The 22,452-nt window shown below is 38.1% G+C and overlaps 1 protein-coding gene across 3 annotated transcripts in view; it reads left to right on the forward strand.

Annotated features, from left to right (window-relative positions):
- Positions 1-284: 284 nt before the first annotated feature.
- ZNF143 (zinc finger protein 143) overlaps positions 285-22,452 on the forward strand; it is a 93,529-nt gene continuing 71,361 nt past the window's right edge. For 2 of the 3 annotated variants that reach the window (XM_037026399.2, XM_037026400.2), the window contains exon 1: positions 318-385. In XM_037026399.2, coding sequence (XP_036882294.1) covers positions 344-385 — 42 coding nt within the window. In that variant the 5' untranslated portion in view covers positions 318-343. Of the gene's footprint in view, positions 386-22,452 lie in introns of all 3 variants that reach the window. The other variant, XM_037026401.2, reaches the window with a different exon arrangement.

Below are 22,452 nucleotides of genomic sequence, written 5' to 3' on the forward strand. Positions count from 1 at the left end.
GCCTCCCGCTGGGGCCCCAGAATCGGCATAATTCCCTTGTCAGCAGTGCTGTGTCAGTCTGAGATGAGCGGTTCTGCCAACCAGTCAGACACAGGATCTTCGATTCCGCACTTCGCTCAAGCCACTAAAGCGCCGGCTGTAAGTCAGTGCCCGGCTAACGTCACGAAAAGGGGGCGAGGACAAGGCGGTCTCCTTTCGTGTCACTTAAATTTGAGCCAATGGCATGCAGGAAGCGTGCAGTGAGTGACGTAAGGACAGCCCATTGGAGGCCGGGGGCGGGCCTCAGACTGGCTATGCGGGTTGCGGGGCCTGGGGGCCGGACGACTGTTTCCTGTCCTGGTGCATGGTGGTCGGACGAAGGAATTGTTGGAAAATTTTCTCGGAGGTTCGTATATAAATGTGTTTTTACCCAGTGTGCATTATTCTCCGCCCGGCCGCCGCCCTCAGCGCGACGGCGCGGGCCAGCTCGGGCCCGGGCTGTGACTCCGGCTGCTTAGCTTCCGCTGCAGGCCCTGTAGATCCTACGGCCGGCCGTGGTAGTGGCGCCTGGGCAGAAGCGAAGTTTATTAATAACCCGCGGCCGCCTCTCTGGGGCGGTTGAGCTTTTCTCGCTGAGGACGCCCCCCCTCCCCCTTGTCTCCGCGCCGCGCCTTGCCTGTTTCCCTCAAGGGACCGCCGAGGGGAGGGAGTGAAGAAGGGTAGGGTGGAGCCCTCGGGAGCCTGGCGGCGCTTCTCGGCCTGACCTCCACGCCGAAGAGTCCCCAGGCGCTGCCGAGGCGAAGCTCCTCCGGCTGGGATGCCGGGCCGCGGGCCGCAGCAGGCCCAGCTGGGTCGCCTCCCGCAGTACTGGCCGAGGGCCCGTTCGGGATCCCCCCTGCACATCGCACCCAGAATTTTTTCCCACCCAGATCGTGCACAGATTTCTCGTTTCCCTCACTTTCTTTTTTTTTAATTTTTAGGTCACTGAGGCTAATCAAATACTAGAAATTAATAAGTTTTATCATCCTTTTTTTCTCCATTTTGACCAAAGCGTCAAGGAATCTTTTGAGTTGCTTTGTAACACTTTATTGTAAAACTCGAACCAATTTTTATTCCCACCTTTTTTACTTTTATAACTTTTTTCTCCCGCATTAACTAAGTTAAGCAAAAAGAAAAACACTACTGTTAAACCAGTAATTTGTTTAAATCACAATCGTATGTATATTTGAGGTTCTGACCAATTTTGTCCTGAATCTTCCTAAAAACGTGTTGCTGTGGTTGACGGCAAAACTAATACTCCATATCTTCTCTTGTTGAGTGAGTAGTGTAAGTTGATTAAGTGTTTAGTTAAGAGGCTAGATGATGAGATCATCCAAAGATTAATTTTACTCAGGTGTATTTTGACTACTTGGAAATTCATTAATTATTTGGCAGTCTACAAGTATTTATTTGAGTGCTTATTTTTTCCATAGCTCCACCTTATTCTTAAAAAAAAAAGTTATTGATACAATTCACAGACCTTACAGTTCACCCACTGAAAGTATGCAATAAAGTAGGTTTAATATGTTAACAGTTGCACAGCCGTCACAATTTTAACGCATACTCATCACCCCAAAAAGAAACTACCCATTAAGTTACTCCCTATTGCTCCTTAACCGCACCCTCTTCCCCAACCACTGATCTACAGATTTGTGGGCTCTTAACATTTCATATAAATGGAATCACAAGTTTGTGGACTTTCGTAAATGGGTTTTTCCACTTAGCATAGTTGCAAGGTTCCTTCATGTTGAAGCATGTGTTAGTACTTCATTTCTTTTTATTGCTGAGTAATATTTCATTGTATGGACATAACACGTTTAATTTTTTCATTCATCTGTTGATGGTCATTTGGGTTACTTACATTTTTTGTCTATTATGCATAATGCTGCTATAAACATTAGCTAACAAGTTTTTGTATGGACATACAGTTTCATTTCTCTAGGATATGTATATATGTATACCTAGGAGTAGAATTTCTTGGTCATCTGGGAACTCTGTGTTCAACCTTTTGAGGGAACTATCAAACTGTTTCCAAAATGGCTGCACCGTTTTACATTTCTACCAGCAGTGTAGGAGAGTTCCCATTTCTCCAAATCCTAGCCTGCACTTGTTAATCAGCTGTTTTAATGGAAGTCATCCTAGTGGGTGTCTCTTGTGATTTTGATTTGCATTTCCCAATTGGTAATGTTGTTGAGCACTTTTTTTTCATGTGCTTATTAGCCATTTGTGTATTTTCTTTTGTAGAAATGTCTGGAAATTATCCCCCTTTTAAAATTGGATTATTTATTATTGAGTTGTAAGAGTTCTTTAATAAAAGTCTCTTATAAGAGACATGATTTACAAAATGTTCATAGTCCTTTCCTGCAAGTTGGTATATTGTTGTGAAGGTAGGATTATTGTGCTCTTCATGGAAAGATGACCTGGATGGGGGATTGTGCCTCTATTATTACTTCAGCTGTTATTAATTATAATGTATATGCAGTTTATGATCATGTCAAGAGAACTCTGAGGCCTAAAGTGTTCATCATTACTTAATTTTGAAGTTCTTACCTAGTTTTTGTTTTTTTAATCTGAGGTTTTACCTAGTTCTGAGTCTTTGTTTCTGGCTTTATTTTAGTCTTAAAGAGTTGGTTTGCATAGGTCATTGCTCCTTTCTATGCTTATTTGCACTTCAAGTGATGGTTTTTGTGAGATAGTGTTTTAAGCTTTATTATGCTAACCAAAATGGTTTGGGTTTCAAGACTGATTCAGACTGAGAAATCTCCCTTAACCTTACAGAAAAAAAATTTTTCAAAAATGATGATGCATTTTCTTCATACTTTCCCATAAATCTAATCCCATCTTAAAACTGTGCTGTACCATAAGAAGAAAACAAATCCTACCATTTGCAACAACATGGATGGAGCTCAAGGGTATTATGATCAGTGAAATAAGCTAGGCAGTGAAAGAAAAGTATCAAATGATTTCACTCATCTGTGGAGTATAAGAACAAAGAAAAAACTGAAGGCAGGAAACAGCAGCAGACTCACAGAATCCAAGAATGGACTAACAGTTACCAAAGGGAAAGGGACTGGGGAGGATGGGTGGGAAGAGAGGGACAAGGGGGAGAAAGGGGCATTATGATTAGCACACATAATGTAGGGGGAGCCACGGGGAAGGCAAATAGTGATTCTATAGCATTTTACTACACTGATGGACAGTGACTGTAATGAGGTATGTGATGGGGACTTGATAATGGGGGGAATCTAGTAACCACAATGTTGCTCATGTAAGTGTATATTGATAGCAAAAAAAAAAAGTCATACACACACAAAAAAACAAGACTGTCCTGTAGTGGAAACTCTGCACCCTGTGTAAATAATTTGTCCATTAGTGTGTAGACACAGACATTTAACTCCAAACTATGTTTTTTTCTACTTAAAATACTGCTTTACTCAGCACTTAACTTTGGCTAGGCACTGAGTTAAATGAATTTTTGAGTGGTTTGCATATATACAGAAACTTAATATCTTCCCTACAAACTATTTATCAGGTACAGAGTTATCCCTATTCTGCAGGTGAATCAACTGAAATTTAGAACAACTTGTCCAATTATTACGTGGCAAAGCTGGTACTTGAACCTAAGATTTGCTCAAAAGCCCAGTATTTCAACTGAGTTACTCAATAACTTACCAAGTGCCCACCTTGTGAACTTTTAAAATACAAGATGTCTTAGTTCCTAGAATGATACCCTATCTTGAGTACTATACATAATATGGCATAGCAGGAATGATTGTACTATTTCTATTCATCTTTAACTAAAAAACAATGAATGCATTTGGTCTTGTATTGAAAATACAGAGATTTATATGGTATGGATGTAATGGTCACAAGAAGTTGGAATCATTGAAATTAAGGCAGTTCATACATGTTGTATTCACACAGTAAAATAGCATGTTATAAAAAGTGAGGCACAATGAAAAGAGCATTGGGATAAAAGAAGACCTAATCTTTAATCCTGTCTCAGGCAGTTAACTAGTCATGACCTCATACAAATTGTATTCATTTGTTAAACAAATATTTAGCAAGGTCATATACCATGTGCCAGGCATTCTTGTAGGCACTGGGAATTCATGGGTGAACAGGATGGATGGGGGCCCTGCCATAATGGAACTTATAGAGTTCACTTAGAAATTTCTGGTAAGTGCTATGGAGATAGAGTTGTGTGATTTTTCAAAAATGATGATACACTTTCTCCATACTTTACCATAAATCTAATTGGGCATTATGGGAGGGTTTGGTGGTAGAATGGATAATTTAGGTAGGAGGTGATACTAGACAGTATGTGCAAAAGCAGGAAGAGTTAGTTGTGCTGTAGGAATTATGTTAGCATAGCTGGATGTATATAATGGAAGACAATTACAAAGCACTCTGCACATGAGTTATGTTAAACTTACTAGATAAGCATTGAACATAGAATCTTAGGTGTTGAAATAACAGACTCATAGGACTCAGTACCTACCTTAGAAGCTTATAGTCTAATTGGGCAGACTGGATATAGGGGAGGAGAGAGGAGTGTTAGATATCAGGAATCAGAATCCTTTCGGCCTTAAGCAAGGTTCTGAAAACCTCACTTTCCTCACCAGAAAGAAAACTGGCATGTGTTTGAGTACATCTTGAGTGCTAAGAGCTTTACATACGTTGTTTCACTTAATTCTTACAACAGATCTGTCTGGTAGGTGTTCTCCCAGTTTTTCAAAAGAGGAAATGGTAGCTCAGCAGCAAGTTAACTGCCCAGGCACTGAGCAGGATTCAAATGCATACAATGCCAGCAAATAATAAAGCTATATACAGATGAAATCTATGACAATGAAAACATGATTAGTAATTCAAAGTGACCTGGGCTACCAGCCAAATAACAGCAAGTACTGTAGGATTACTGGACTGAGATCTGGGTGGTGAGGGTGAAAGTCCTGGTGAAAGAGCCAGTGACAAAGGCTGGTTCTCTGTGCTGCACTGCCCCTCCTATTCTTTCCACCTAGGAAACACTTGCTTTTCTTTTTATGCCCAAATTCATTCATTGTTTGCATACCTGAGGCAGTTAGCTCTTCTTACTGTGTTAAACCTTCTGTTTATAGTATCTTTTTAAAAAAGTAACTAGTTTTAGTTTTTAAAACCTTAAAAATGATGGTAAAAATTTTTTTAACTTATAAAATGTATACAGTAAAAATTAAAATCCATTCCCTACTCCCCACCCCCCCATCTCCTAGTCCCATTTCTGAGAGGTAGGCACTTGAATTTTTAAATATATATAGAAGATTATACAGATATTTATATATATATTTTAAAACAGAATGAGGTCATACATATGTACTCTTCTACAATTTGCTTTTTCCCACTTAAAATATCTTGGCCATAGCTCCCCCATTTCATATAGATTTATCCCATTCTTTTTAATGTCTGTATGTTTCATTTATGGATATCTTGTAATTTATTTAACCTATCTTTATTGATGGACTTTTAGATTGTCAGCTGTTTTTTGCAATTATACTGTGTATTTTACACAGTTAAGAGAGTGTCAGTTTAATGTCCAAGAATTACTTGGTTAAAGATATGTATTCAAAATTTTAATAGGTAGTGCCTAATTGTTACAGGTTTTTTTTCCCACATTGTATTTTAATTACCTGTTTTCACTTTATTCCACTATGGAAGGAGTTTCTTAAAAGCAAGACCACTTTCTTACCTCTCTAATTCTCCCTAAAAGCATGCACATTGTCTGATGTGTATGTTGTACATGTATACATATACTACTCAAAATACCAGTCCTGATACTTACCCAATAAGGATGTATATTTTTTAGTAGTTCGATTGTGGTAAATATAAAGACCAGAAGGAGAATAATAGGAGATGAAATTAGAAAAGTAGGTAGGGGCCAAATGGAGAGTAGCTTGAATGTCAGACTAAGGAATTGGACTTAATACTGTGAATAGTACAATTATAAAAGATCAGAGAGGGGGAAAGTATTTAGATCTGCTTCTGTCTATGGTTCATTTGCAAGTGTCTTAATTTCTTGCACTTGAAAGTAACCCAGACTGGAAGGTATCGTGCTAGTGATTTTTGCAAAAAGGTGATGCCGAACTAATCTGCAGACTAATTCTTGGAGAAAAGATCTTGGTCTTTCATCAAAAATTGGCAAAAAAATGTATGTTTATATGTTTAAATGAAAATATTTAGGATATTTTTCATTTTTATGCTTCTTTTTTAATCTTTTTGACTAATCCTCTGTCTTTTAATAGAACTTCTAGTGTAACATCCAGTGCCAGTAAAGATGTAAAGCTAGCATACTTGTTATGTCACTGACAGCAGTGCAGTTAGCACACTTTCAAAAGGTAATGGTAGCTAATTGTAATAATCATAAAAATGTTCATGTTATTGGAGCTAGTAATCTTAATCCTAGGAATTTATTTTAAGGATGTAATCTACTCCACCTCCCCACCCTAAAAAGCTATATTTACAAGCATGTTAATTAATAAATGATTTTTTCATGAGAAAATGATATGTGCCAAATACTTAGTGAGAAAATGCTTAATGTTCTATAAGGGAGATTAATTCATTAAATGTGAATTAAAGTCATTGTTATGAAGACTGTTTGGCAACTTGGACAACCATAGAAATGAAAAAAAGCTGGAAAACAAGATCTCATCTATACTATAATTACAGTGCTATAAAAGTTGTATGTGTATATGGATAGCAAGAATTAGAGAAGAAAACCAGGGAAAATGAAAAGATTTGATTTGTTAAGCTATTGGGAATTATTATGCTTATTTTTAAATTTTACAATATTATGTGCAATAAAAAATATTAATGGTATATAAGACAAAAGATAGTGTTATTAGACTCAATGAGAGGCTGAAACATAAAGCAGTGTAAGTTATTGCAATAGTTAATGTGTGAAGAGATGCAAAAGAAAGGTTTTGAAGGATAAAAATGGAGTTGGCAGTTGCCCTGTTGTGAATTTTAAAAAGAGGCTTTTCACAAGGATGATTCTTGATCACTCTTATGCTAGATGTCTGGGTTTGGTGAAAACAGGCAAGTCCAGATGGCAAACCAATTAGAAAGGAAAGATAAATTGGTACATCTTAATGATATGGAATATGTTGTGTTCAGACAGAAAATGGTGTATTTTGACATAAAGTAAATGACAAGATAGTATACTCACAGGAGATCTGCCCAACTCTTGCATAGTGTCTATCTCAGATTTTAAGGTGAGAGACAAGATAGAGGCTGGAGATTTTCCCTTTTATAAAGACAAATTAAAAAAATTATCCATTTTGTTCATTGGTATTATTAATATTTGTATTAATATTATTAATTGTTATTAGTATCATTAACTGCTAGAATATTAATCAGTGTTGCTGAAGTGTAGAATATGAAGAGATTGTCGCTAGAACAAGACTGGAGGATAGAGCAACTAACTTGTCTTGATTTGCCCAAGACTATCCCCTTTTAAAACAAAGTCCCCATCAAAGAAAACAAAACAAAACTGAAAGTTCCATGACCCACGAACCTCCGTGGTCTTAGGCAAACCGAGATGGTTGTCCACCCTACTGGAGAAGATAGTGGAGTCCAAATCATGATATTTGGACTATATGAGGAAATGGGAAAGTATTAAAGGTTTTGAGACAGAGAAATGCTGTGGTTGGATTTGTGAGCATTTGGATTGTGCTCTGAAGACAGATTGGAGAAGGATGGGATTTTAGAAGGTTGATGTAATCAAGTGGATGATGGTAGCCTGAATTAAGACAGTCTAATAGAAGTGAATGGATCTGACAGATATTTAGGAAATGGGTGATAGTTCCTAGTGATTGGTTGGAGAATAAGGAAGAGTTAAGCTACTGGTTGGCGATTGCATTTATCACTGAGGTAGAAAATACAGAAGGAGAATTTTGTGGAAAACTGTTGAGATGGAGGTGACTAGTCCATAGAGGTTATTGAGGCCAGTAAGTGATTAAATACATCGATCAGGAGCTTTTAAGAGAAATAGATTTTACAGAATTTATAAATTGTGTAAAATCTTTGTGATTACTCAGGAAGGAAGTGCATAAAAATGGAAGAACAAACTGGGACAGAAACTTGAGGATCCTCAATATTTAAGAACCCATAGGAGAAACTAAAAAGGCTTAAAGGAGGAAGTAGGAGAGAGTATGTGGATGTCACAGAAGCCAAGCCAGGATAATGCTGTTCCAAACAAGACATAAGAGTCAGTGATCCAAATCAAGTATGATAAGACTGAAAATTCTCTGTAATGTAATTTTTTAGTTTTTAACTGCTGTCACATTTGGTCATTTTTAAAACTTAAAAAAAATTCATGTATAATGTTCACACAATGTACAACTTGAGTTGTTTCATTTGATGAGTTGTCTGCATTCAGAATATCATCACTCAAAAGAAAGTATAGAACATTTCCATCATCACAGAAAATTCCCTCCTTTCCATTCTAGTCAATACCCCAACCTTGCAACATTTTGATTTCTACTACGGTAGATGAATTTTGTCTGTTCTTGGAAGTTATATTAATGGTGGGGGGGACTTGGTGAAGGGAGGAGCCTAGTAAACATAATGTCTTTCATGTAATTGTAGATTAATGATACCAAGATTAAAAAAAAAGAAGTTATATTAATGGAATAATCTGATATATAATATTTTATATTTGGCTTATTTCTCTCAGCATAATATTTTTGAGAGTCATTATTTTTGTTAGGTATCTTATTGTATGTATAGTTAATCTATTCCTCCTTATCAGTAGGTAATATTTCATTGTATGAATTTATCACAAACTTCATTATCCATTCTTTTATTGATGAACATTTGATGTCTTTCTAGTTTGGAACTGTTGTGAATAAAACTGCTATGGACAATTCTTTTTTTTACTGAATATTCAAATTTAATTTTTAATTAAGTAAAAAGTATACAATTTTTTTTGTTATCATTAATCTACAATTACATGAGGAACATTATGTCTACTAGATTTTTGAACCCTTCACCAAGTTCCCCCCGCATACCCCATTAGTCACTGTCCACCCATGTAGTAAGATGCTGTAAAATCACTACTTGTCTTCTCTGTGTTGCACAGCCCTCCCCCTGCCCCACCCCACATTATACATGTTAATCATAAGACCCCCTTTCTTCTTACCCCTGCCTCTCCCTCCCTTCCCACCCATCCTCCTCAGTCCCTTTCCCTTTGGTAACTGTTAGTCCTTTCTTGGGTTCTGTGATTCTGCTGCTGTTTTGTTCCTTCAGTTTTTCCTTTGTTCTTATATTCCACATATCAGTGAAATCATTTGGTACTTGTCTTTCTCCACCTGGCTTATTTCACTGAGCATAATACCCTCTAGCTCCATCCATGTTGTTGCAAATGGTGGGATTTGTTTTCTTCTTATGGCTGAATAATATTCCATTGTGTATATGTACCACATCTTCTTTATCCATTCATCTACTGATGGACACTTAGGTTGCTTCCATTTCTTGGCTATTGTAAACAGTGCTGCAATAAACATAGGGGTACATCTCTCTTTTTCAAATTGGGCTGCTGCATTCTTAGGGTAAACTCCTAGGAGTGGGATTCCTGGGTCAAGTGGTATTTCTATTTTGAGGTTTTGGAGGAACCTCCATACTGCTTTCCACGATGGTTGAACTAATTTCATTCCTACCAGTAGTGTAGGAGGGTTCCCCTTTCTCTACAACCTTGCCAACATTTGTTGTTGTTTGTGACAATTCTTACATAGAAGTTGTTTTGTGGATATATATTTTCTTTTCTCTTGGATAAATACCTAGTAATGGCCATTAAACTTTATGTTAAAGTGAAAATTAATGACCAGCCAAAGCAGCTTTAATAAAGATAGAAACAGAAACTAGATGTATGGCAGTGGGAAATCAGAAGTATTCTTAATAACATCTGCTAAGGAAATCTAGCAGTTAGGAAGATAAGGATAAGGAAGAAAGACTACTATCTGAGTCAGATGTAAGATTTTGCTTGATTTGTGTTTAAGTTATTGATGGGAAGGAAAGGAACTGGGGGAGAAAGCTGAGATCCCTGAGGAGGAACGACAAATGAAAGGCCAAGTACGGGTTGAAGGGATAAGTTGTACCTTGTTGGAAGGTAGTACAGTAGGAGAGAAGGAAAAAATGCATGGAAATGCAGGCAAGTGATAGATTTGTTGGCAGAGAGTTCCTCTCTGATGACTTCTGTATTTTCTGTGATGTTGGGGGCTGATTAGTTTGCTGAAAATCAGGTGGTGGGGAAAAGTGGGGGAATGGCCGGTGACAGAGTGGAGAGTAGGAGGTTTGAGGCAAATGGAAAATATTTTAATTGGTACCATAAAGAAAAAACATGTTTGATGGACAGTGTTGGGGGTGCAGGGGAGATTGGAAGAGCCTGAGAATGTTTATAGCCCTTCAGTGCTGTTCGTCAAAGAAATTGTTAGATCTGAAAAGTACTTTGTAAATATGAGACCCACAAAAGTGGTTATTTCTGACTAGAGATACATGTTTTAACTCTTTATGTTTAGTGTCCTATTTACTGTACTTTTTGGACAAAGGATCTATTCCGTTAAAGAGTTGTACATCAGACACAAGAATGGATTAAAGATGGTGGCATGAGAGGAGAGACAGAGGCTTCCTCCTAAAACTGTATACAATTAGAAAATATAGTTGGCGCAACTAATCCTGAGAGACCAAGAGGACGGCGCCAGACTGCATACACCTGGAGAAAACAGCAGACCTCAAGGAACAGGGTAACGTACCAAAGCTGTGGCCAGGCAGGACCCAAGCCCTTCCCCCACTCCAGCTCACCAGAGGGAGGAAGAGAAATGGAGAGGAAGGGAGTGGAAGGCCTGGGACTGCTGAATACCTAGCTCCGGAGATCTGCTCTGGGAGCACAAACCTACATTTCATGGTGCTTTCATGATACTCGCATGATTACTGGGTTGGAAAGCAAATACAGGCAGAATTCCCAGAGAGACTGAGATTCCAGCCACTTGTGGAAAGCAGGGATCCATATCTAGCTGCTTTGGGACAAAAACTTATACCTGTGTGCTTGTCCCACTGGTTAAGGCAGTGGAAACAGGCACAGCAGCCGGGAAGCAGGAAACAGCTCATTCCTCCCCCCAGGCACCGATATCACTCCCCTGCGACCCCCAACATTGCTTCAGGAGCTGAGCAGCTCCAGAGTAGAGCTTCTGGAGAGTAGAGGGCGCCATATACAAATATGAAACGCGAAAGGAACCTGGTCCAGAGTGAAATTAATATAACTCCGGAGAAAGATTTAAATGCTATGGACCTAATGACTCTTCCTGAAAGGGAGTTCAAAATAAAAATCATCAACATGCTAATGGAGGTATGGAAAGATATCCAAGAACTCAGGAATGAATTCAGGTTGGAGATCCAATCGCTGAAGAGCACGATGGAGGGTATTAAAAGCAGGTTGGATACAGTGGAGGAGACAATAAATGAAATAGAAACTAGAGAAGAGGAATACAAAGAAGCTGAGGTACAGAGAGAAAAAAGGATCTCTAAGAATGAAAGAATATTGAGAGAATTGTGTGACCAATCCAAACGGAACAATATTTGCATTATAGGGATACCAGAAGAAGAAGAGAAAGAGAAAGGGATAGAAAGTGTCTTTGAGGAGGTAGTTGCTGAAAACTTCCCCAGTCTGGGGAAGGAGATAGTCTCTCAGGCCACGGAGATCCACAGATCTCCCAACACAAGGGACCTAAGGAAGACAACACCAAGACATAGTAATAAAATTGGCAAAGACCAAGGATAAGGACAGACTATTAAAAGCAGCAAGAGAGAGAAATAAGATCACATACTGAGGAAAGCCCATCAGGCTAACATCAGACTTCTCAGCAGAAACCTTACAGGCCAAAAGGGAGTGGCATGATGTATTTAATGCAATGAAGCAGAAGGACCTGGAACCAAGATTACTTTATCCGGCAAGATTACCATTTAAATTTAAAGGAGGGATTAAACAATTTCCAGATAAGCAAAAGCTGAGAGAATTTACCTCCCACAAACCATCTCTATAGTCTATTTTGGAGGGACTGCTACAGATGGAAGTGTTCCTAAGGTTTAATAGCTGTCACCAGAGGAAATAAAACCACAGTAAAGAAAGTAGAACAGCTAATTACTAAGCAAATGAAAAATTAAATTAACTATCCCCAAAGTCAATCAAGGGATAGACAAAGAATACAGAATATGATACCTAATATATAAAGAATGGAGGAGGAAGAAAATGGAGGAGAAAAAGGAAAGAACCTTTAGATTGTGTTTGTAAGAGCATCTTAAGTGAGTTAAGTTAGACTCTTAGATAGTAAGGAAATTAACCTTGAACCTTTGGTAACCATGAATCTAAAGACTGCAATGGCAATAAGTACATACCTATCGATAATCACCCTAAATGTAGATGGACTGAATGCACCAATCAAAAGACACAGAGTAATAGAATGGATAAAAAAGCAAGACCCATCTATATGCTGCCTGCAAAAGACTCATGTTAAACCCAAAGACATACACAGACTGAAAGTGAAGGGATGGAAAAAGATATTTCATGCAACTAACAGAGAGAAAAAAGCAGGTGTTGCAGTATTTGTATCAGGCAAAATAGACTTCAAAACAGAGAAAGTAACGAGACAAAGAAGGACATTACATAATGATAAAGGGGTCAATCCAACAAGAAGATATAACCATTATAAATATCTATGGTCCCAACACAGAAGCACCCACATATGTGAAACAAATACTAACAGAATTAAAAGGGAAATAGAATGCAATACATTCATTCTAGGAGACTTCAACACTCCACTCACTCTGAAGGACAGATCAACCAGACAGAAGATAAATAAGAAGACAGAGGCACTAAACAACACAATATAACAGATGGACCTAATAGACATCTACAGTAATCTACACCCAAAAGCAACAGAATACACATTCTTCTAAAGTGCACATGGAACATTTTCAAGAACAGATCATATACTAGGCCACAAAAAGAGCCTCAGTAAATTCAAAAATATTGAAATTGTACCAACCAGTTTCTCTGATCATAAAGCTATGAAACTAGAAATAAATTACACAAAGAAAATGAAAAATCCCACAAGCACATGGAGGCTTCACAACATGCTCCTAAATAACCAATGGATCAATGACCAAATAAAAACAGATTAAGCAATATATGGAGACAAATGACAACAATAATTCAACACCGCAAAATCTGTGGGACGCAGCCAAGACTGCTAAGAGGAAAGTATATTGCAATACAGGCCTACCTCAAGAATGAAGAACAATCTCATATAAGCAATCTAAACTCACAATGAATGAAACTAGAAAAAGAACAACAAATGAGTCCCAAAGTCAGTAGAAGGCGGGACATAATAAAGATTAGAGCAGAAACAGATAAAATTGAGAAGAATAAAACAATAGAAAGAATCGATGAAAGCAAGAGCTGGTTCTTTGAGAAAATAAACAAAATAGATACCCCCCTAGCCAGACTTATCAAGAAAAAAAGAGAGTCTACACACATAAAGAGAATCAGAAATGAGAAAGGAAAAATCACTACAGACACCACAGAAATACAGAGAATTATTAGAAAATACTATGAAAAATTATATGCTAACAAACTGGATAACCTAGAAGAAATGGACAACTTCCTAGAAAAATACAACCTTCCAAGGCTGACCAAGGAAGAAACAGAAAATCTGAACAGACCAATTACCAGCAATGAAATTGAACTGGTAATCAAAAACCTGCCTAAGAACAAAATTTTATCAAACATTTAGTGAAGACCTAATACCCATTCTCCTTAAAGTTTTCCAAAAAATGAAAGAGGAGGGAATACTTCCAAACTCATTCTATGAGACCAGCATCACTCTAATAACAAAACCAGGCGAAGACACCACAAAAAAAGAAAATTACAGACCAATATCCCTGATGAAAGTAGATGCAAAAATACTCAACAAAATATTAGCAAACCAAATTCAAAAACACATCAAAAAGATCATCCATCATGATCAAGTTGGATTTATGCCAAGGATGCAAGGATGCTACAACATTCGAAAATCCATCAACATCACCCACCACATCAACAAAAAGGACAAAACCCACATGATCATCTCCATAGATGCTGAAAAAGCAGTTGACAAAATTCAACATCCATTCATGATAAAAACTCTCAACGAAATGGGTATAGAGGGCAAGTACCTCAACATAATAAAGGCCATACATGACAAACTCATAACCAACATTATACCTCACAGCGAGAAGCTGAAAGCTTTTCCTTTAAGATCAGGAACAAGACAAGGATGCCCACTCTCCCCCCTTCTATTCAACATAGTACTGGAGGTTCTAGCCACAGCAATTAGACAACACAAAGAAATAAAAGGCATCCAGATTGGCAAGGAAGAAGTTAAACTGCCCCTGTTTGCAGATGACATGATATTTGTACATAAAGAACCCTGAAGAATTCACTCCAAAACTACTAGATCTAATATCTGAATTCAGCAAAGTTGCAGGATATAAAATTAATACACAGAAATCTGTGGTATTCCTATACACTAACAATGAACTAGCAGAGAGAAATCAGGAAAACAATTCTATTCACAATTGCATCAAAAAGAATAAAATACCTAGGAATAAACCTAACCAAGGAAGTGAAAGACCTATACCCTGAAAACTGCAAGACACTCTTAAGAGAAATAAAAGAAGATACCAATAAATGGAAACACATCCTGTACTCATGGATAGGAAGAATTAATATTGTCAAAATGGCCATCCTGCCTAAAGCAATCTATAGATTCAATGCAATTCCTATCAAAATACCAACAGCATTCTTCAATGAACTAGAGAAAATCTTCCTAAAATTCATATGGAACCACAAAAGACCTCGAATAGCCAAAGCAATCCTGAGAAGGAAGAATAAAGCAGGGGGAATTATGCTCCCCAACTTCAAGCTCTACTATAAAGCCACAGTAATCAAGACAATTTGGTACTGGCACAAGAACAGACCCACAGACCAATGGAACAGACTAGAGAGCCCTGATATAAACCCAACCATATATGGTCAATTAATATATGGTAAAGGAGCCATGGACATACAGTGGGGAAATGACAGCCTCTTCAACAGTTGGTGTTGGTGAAACTGGACAGCTACATGCAAGAGAATGAAGCTGGATTGCTGTTTAACCCGATATACAAAAGTAAACTCAAAATGGACTAAAGACTTGTATGTGTCATGAAACCATAAAAAACTCTTAGAAGACAACATGGGCAAACATCTCTTGAATATAAGCATTAGCAACTTCTTCCTGAACCCATCTCCTCGAGAAAGGGAAACAAAAGCAAAAGTGAACTCATGGGACTACATCAAACTATAAAGTTTTTGTACGGCAAAGGACATCATCAAAAAACAAAAAGGCATCCTACAGTACGGGAGAATATATTTGTAAATGACATATCTGACAAGGGGTTAACATCCAAAATATATAAAGAACTTACACACCTCAGCACCCAAAAAGCAAATAACCCAATTAACAAATGGGCAAAGGTTATGAAGAGACGGTTCTCCAAAGAAGAAATTCACATGGCCAAGAGACACATGAGAAGATGCTCCACATCACTAATCATCAGGGAAATGCAAATTAAAACCACAATGAGATATCACCTCACACCAGTAAGGATGGCCAGCATCAAAAAGACTAAGAACAGCAAATGTTGGTGAGGATGCGGAGAAAAGGGAACTCTCCTGCACTGCTGGTGGGAATATAAGGTAGTTCAACCATTGTGGAAAGCAATATGGAAGTTCCTCAAAAACTAAAAATATAAATACCATTTGACCCTGGAATCCCACTCCTTGGAATATACCCAAAGAATACAACTTCTCAGATTTGAAAAGACATATGCACCCCTATGTTCATCGCAGCACTTTTTTACAATAGCCAATATATGGAAGCAACCTAAGTGTCCATCTGTAGACGAATGGATAAGGAAGATGTGGTACATATATACAATGGAATACTATTCAGCCGTAAGAAAGAAACAATCCTACCATTTGCAACAACATGGATGGAGTTGGAGGACATTATGCTCAGTGAAATAAGCCAGGCGGAGAAAGACAAATGCCGAATGATTTCCCTCATTTGTGTAGTATAACAATGAGGCAAAACCGAAGGAACAAAATGGCAGCAGACTCAGAGACTCCAAGAATAAACTAGTGGTTATCAAAGGGGAGGGGTGTGGGAGGGTGGGTGGGGAGGGAGGGAGAAGGGGACTGAGGGGTATTATGTTTAGTACACACGGTGTGGGGGATCATGGGGAGAACAGTGTATCACAGTGAAGGGACATAGTGGATCTCTGACAACTTGCTACACTGATGGACAGTGACTGCATTGGGGTATGGGTGGGGACTTGATAGTATGGGTGAATGTAGTAACCACATTGTTTTTTCATGTGAAACCTTCATAAGAGTGTATATCAGTCATACCTTAATTAAAAATTTTCTAAAATAATAAATAAATAAATAAATCCAGAAAGAAAAAAAAAAGAGTTGTACATCACGAAAGTCCTCTGAAACTTTCATAATTGTCTAACAATGCTTTGCTTCCCTTACCTATGACAGCATGAATGATTTGGGTAATAATATATTTACATATACAGTGTTGTTTATCTTAGGGGAAATAGAGTCTAGCACCATAGTTTTGATAATGACTTTTGCTTTTTTAATGGAGCTATGTCAGAATTGGTACTTGAGTATGTCAGAGCATCTCTGTCCTGCTGTGTTTCTATTCCTTAAACTCCCTAGTCTTAGTGAGAACAAACCCAGGATATGCTTAGCAAACAGCTCTGTTCATGTGTGCCGTTATCACCCATGTTATTAATGGTAATTTGTTGAAGTTTGTGAGAGATTTTTATTTATTTATTTATTTATTTATTTATTTTTTGAGAGGGCATCTCTCATATTTATTGATCAAATGGTTGTTAACAACAGTAAAATTCAGTATAGGGGGGTCAACGCTCAATGTACAATCATTAATCCATCTCAAGCCTAATTCTCGTCAGTCTCCAATCTTCTGAAGCATAACGAACAAGTTCTTACATGGTGAACGAATTCTTACATAGTGAATAAATTCTTACATGGTGAACAGTACAAGGGCAGTCATCACAGAAACTTTCGGTTTTGATCATGCAATATGACCTATAAACAATCAGGTCAAATATGAATATTCGTTTGATTTTTGTACTTGATCTATATGTTGATCCCCCATTTCTCCTACTATTATTATTATTTTTATTTTTAATAAAATGCTGAAGTGGTAGGTAGATGCAAGATAAAGGTAGAAAACATAGTTTAGTGCTGTAAGAAGGCAAATGTAGATGATCAGATGATCAGGTGTGTGCCTATGGACTAAGTATTAATCCAGGCTAGACAAGGGCAGCAAGACATCCACGGATGCAGAAGATTTCTCTCAAAGCAGGGGGGGTGAGGTTCTGAGCCTCACCTCTGTTGATCCCCAAATTCTCACCTGATGGCCCCCCTGCGACTGTGCCTGTCTTAGGTTGTTCCTCCCTTGAGGAATCTTACCCGTCTCTGGCTAACCAGTCATCTTCCGGGGCCATACAGGGAAATGTAAAGTTGGTAAGTGAGAGAGAAGCCATATTGTTTGCAAAGGTTAGCTTTTTACTTCTTTGCAGATTTATGCCCTGTGGCTTCTATGCCCAGCACTTGTCTCAAGGTATCTTTACCACCTGGAGGAATTATGATACTCGGTAAATTCGATATGAGGCACGAATTCTATTTAAGGGTTGTAATTAGGAAGGAAGAAGAAAAGCTATAGATGTAGCATACGAAGGAAACTTGGGAGGATTGATTATTTCTTTGACATATCTTCTTGTATAGTACCTTAAGTATGTATAGGTTTTAAACTACTAACTAATTTGCACACATATATTAACATAATAGGAATACGGTGACATAAACAAAGCAAATCTATAATTACCATCCATCTCCAGTGAAGCCAAGAAAACCATTTAGGCACCCTAGGCATTTGTGAAAATTTATCTATGATATGATGGATATTGTCCAACTGTACTTGAACCATCAGACAAATTAAAGCAGCCCATTTCTGGGATCTGTTCACATCCCATATGTTCTTTTAACCATAGATAGTCTATAGTCATGAGATTTTGGAGTGCTACAACTTGCACCCCTCCCAACTCCTGGTTGAGTTCCAACAGTACAGATCCGGTCAAATTCGTTGTCTCACTGTATGCACATGCCAGCCTAGACATCTCCCTCCTCATTCTTATGGCAAGTCCAGGAGATGGTGGGCTGGATGCAGCCACAACCGCAGCATCGTCCGAATCCCTGTGGAGGCTTTTTGATGATCATCCCCCGGCACTAGTCCTCCAGAGAGTGCTGATGCCGGAAGCTCCTCCTCATATCGTATCTTAGTTCATTTTCTGGGTATCCAAGCTAGGCCTTGATCTCCTGCATAGAAACAAACAGACCCTTTGCCCACACTTTGACATGCCCTCTATACCACTGTGCAGAACTCATTGGAGGTCAGCACACAGTAACTGCTTTTTTTTTTTTTTTTTTTAAATTAAGAGAAAGGAATATTATCAGAAAAGAGTACCTCCATAGCTGATCATCTGACACCCTTTAAGTGATCAACATTAAGGATATTTAAAGCATGCGTTGATCTTTGATTTACCAATAGTTTTATCCTGTTAAGGAGTAATCCCCCTTTTCCTTCTTTCTTTCTTTCTTTCTTTTTTTTTTTTTTTTTTTTTTTTTAAATTTTTAATCTACACTTACATGAAGAATACTATGTTTACTATGCTCTCCCCTATATCAGGTCCCCCCTAACAACCACATTACGGTTACTGTCCATCAGCTTAGCAAAATGTTGTAGAGTCACTACTTGTCCTCTCTGTGTTGTGCAGCCCACCCTCCCCTTGCTCCCTCCCCCCCATGCATGCTAATCTTAATAACCCCCTTTTTCTTCCCCCCCCTTATCCCTCCCTGCCCACCCATCCTCCCCAGTTCCTTTCCCTTTGGTACCTGTTAGTCCATTTTTGGGTTCTGTAACTTCACTGCTGTTTTGTTCCTTCAGTTTTTCCTTTGTTCCTATACTCCTCAGATGAGTGACATCATTTGGTATTTCTCTTTCTCCGCTTGGCTTATTTCACTGAGCATAATACTCTCCAGCTCCATCCATGTTGCTGCAAATGGTTGGATTTTTCCACTTCTTATGGCTGAGTAGTATTCCATTGTGTATATGTACCACATCTTCTTTATCCATTCATCTACCGATGGACATTTAGGTTGCTTCCAATTCTTGGCTATTGTAAATAGTGCTGCGATAAACATAGGGGTGCATCTGTCTTTCTCAAACTTGATTGCTGCGTTCTTAGGGTAAATTCCTAGGAGTGGGATTCCTGGGTCAAAAGGTAGGTCTGTTTTGAGCATTTTGATGAACCTCCAAACTGCTTTCCACAATGGTTGAACTAATTTACATTCCCACCAGCAGTGTAGGAGGGTTCCCCTTTCTCCACAGCCTCGCCAACATTTGTTGTTGTTTGTCTTTTGGATGGCAGCTATCCTTACTGGTGTGAGGTGATACCTCATTGTAGTTTTAATTTGCATTTCTCTGATAATTAGCGATGTGGAGCATCTTTTCATGTGTCTCTTGGCCATCTGTATTTCTTTTTTGGAGAACTGTCTGTTCAGTTCCTCTGCCCATTTTTTAATTGGGTTATTTGTTTTTTGTTTGTTGAGGCGTGTGAGCTCTTTATATATTCTGGACGTCAAGCCTTTATCGGATCTGTCATTTTCAAATATATTCTCCCATACTGTAGGGTTCCTTTTTGTTCTATTGATGGTGTCTTTCGCTGTACAGAAGCTTTTCAGCTTAATGTAGTCCCACTTGCTCATTTTTGCTGTTGTTTTCCTTGCCCGGGGAGATATGTTCAAGAAGAGATCACTCATGTTTATGTCTAAGAGGTTTTTGCCTATGTTTTTTTCCAAGAGTTTAATGGTTTCATGCCTTACATTCAGGTCTTTGATCCATTTTGAGTTTACCTTTGTATATGGGGTTAGACAATGGTCCAGTTTCATTCTCCTACATGTAGCTGTCCAGTTTTGCCAGCACCATCTGTTGAAGAGACTGTCATTTTGCCATTGTATGTCCATGGCTCCTTTATCAAATATTAATTGACCATATATGTTTGGGTTAATTTCTGGGGTCTCTAATCTGTTCCACTGGTCTGTGGCTCTATTCTTGTGCCAGTACCAAATTGTCTTGATTACTATGGCTTTGTAGTAGAGCTTGAAGTTGGGGAGTGAGATCCCCCCTACTTTATTCTTCTTTTTCAGGATTGCTTTGGCTATTCGGGGTCTTTGGTGTTTCCATATGAATTTTTGAATTATTTGTTCCAATTCATTGAAGAATGTTGCTGGTAATTTGAGAGGGATTGCATCAAATCTGTATATTGCTTTGGGCAGGATGGCCATTTTGACGATATTAATTCTTCCTAGCCATGAGCATGGGATGAGTTTCCATTTATTAGTGTCCCCTTTAATTTCTCTTAAGAGTGACTTGTAGTTTTCAGAGTATAAGTCTTTCACTTCCTTGGTTAGGTTTATTCCTAGGTATTTTATTCTTTTTGATGCAATGGTGAATGGAATTGTTTTCCTGATTTCTCTTTCTATTGATTCGTTGTTAGTGTATAGGAAAGCTACAGATTTCTGTGTGTTGATTTTGTATCCTGCAACTTTGCTGTATTCCGATATCAGTTCTAGTAGTTTTGGAGTGGAGTCTTTAGGGTTTTTTATGTACAGTATCATATCATCTGCAAATAGTGACAGTTTAACTTCTTCTTTACCAATCTGGATTCCTTGTATTTCTTTGTTTTGTCTGATTGCCGTGGCTAGGACCTCCAGTACTATGTTAAATAACAGTGGGGAGAGTGGGCATCCCTGTCTGGTTCCCGATCTCAGTGGAAATGCTTTCAGCTTCTCGCTGTTCAGTATAATGCTGGCTGTGGGTTTATCATATATGGCCTTTATTATGTTGAGGTACTTGCCCTCTATTCCCATTTTGCTGAGAGTTTTTATCATGAATGGATGTTGAATTTTGTCAAATGCTTTTTCAGCATCTATGGAGATGATCATGTGGTTTTTGTCTTTCTTTTTGTTGATGTGGTGGATGATGTTGATGGATTTTCGAATGTTGTACCATCCTTGCATCCCTGGGATGAACCCCACTTGGTCATGGTGTATGATCCTTTTGATATACTGTTGAATTCTGTTTGCTAATATTTTATTGAGTATTTTTGCATCTACATTCATCAGGGATATTGGTCTGTAATTTTCTTTTTTGGTGGGGTCTTTTCCTGGTTTTGGTATTAGGGTGATGTTGGCTTCATAGAATGAGTTTGGGAGTATTCCCTCTTCTTCTATTTTGTGGAACACTTTAAGGAGAATGGGTATTATGTCTTCTCTGTGTGTCTGATAAAATTCCGAGGTAAATCCGTCCGGCCCCGGGGTTTTGTTCTTGGGTAGTTTTTTGATTACTGTTTCAATTTCTTTGCTTGTAATTGGTTTGTTTAACTTTTGTGTTTCTTCCTTGGTCAGTCTTGGGAGGTTGTATTTTTCTAGGAAGTTGTCCATTTCTTCTAGGTTTTCCAGCTTGTTGGCATATAGGTTTTCATAGTAGTCTTTAATAATTCTTTGTATTTCTGTGGAGTCTGTCGTGATTTTTCCATTCTCATTTCTGATTATGTTGATTTGTGTTGACTCTCTTTTTCTCTTAATAAGTTGGGCTAGAGGCTTATCTATTTTGTTTATTTTCTCAAAGAACCAGCTCTTGGTTTCGTTGATTTTTGCTATTGTTTTATTCTTCTCAATTTTGTTTATTTCTTCTCTGATCTTTATTATGTCCCTCCTTCTGCTGACTTTAGGCCTCATTTGTTCTTCTTTTTCCAGTTTTAATAATTGTGATGTTAGACTATTCATTTGGGATTGTTCTTCCTTCTTCAAGTGTGCCTGGATTGCTATATACTTTCCTCTTAAGACTGCTTTCGCTGCATCCCACAGAAGTTGGGGCTTAGTGTTGTTGTTGTCATTTGTTTCTATATATTCCTTGATCTCTATTTTGATTTGTTCATTGATCCATTGATTATTTAGTAGCATGTTGTTAAGCCTCCATGTGTTTGTGAGCCTTTTTGTTTTCTTTGTAGAATTTATTTCTACTTTCATACCTTTGTGGTCTGAAAAATTGGTTGGTAGAATTTCAATATTGTGGAATTTACTGAGGCTCTTTTTGTGAGCTAGTATGTGGTCTATTCTGGAGAATGTTCCATGTGCACTTGAGAAGAATGTATATCCTGTTGCTTTTG

The sequence above is a fragment of the Manis javanica genome, chromosome 11 (assembly GCF_040802235.1).
Source record: "Manis javanica isolate MJ-LG chromosome 11, MJ_LKY, whole genome shotgun sequence".
Taxonomy (NCBI): domain Eukaryota; kingdom Metazoa; phylum Chordata; class Mammalia; order Pholidota; family Manidae; genus Manis; species Manis javanica.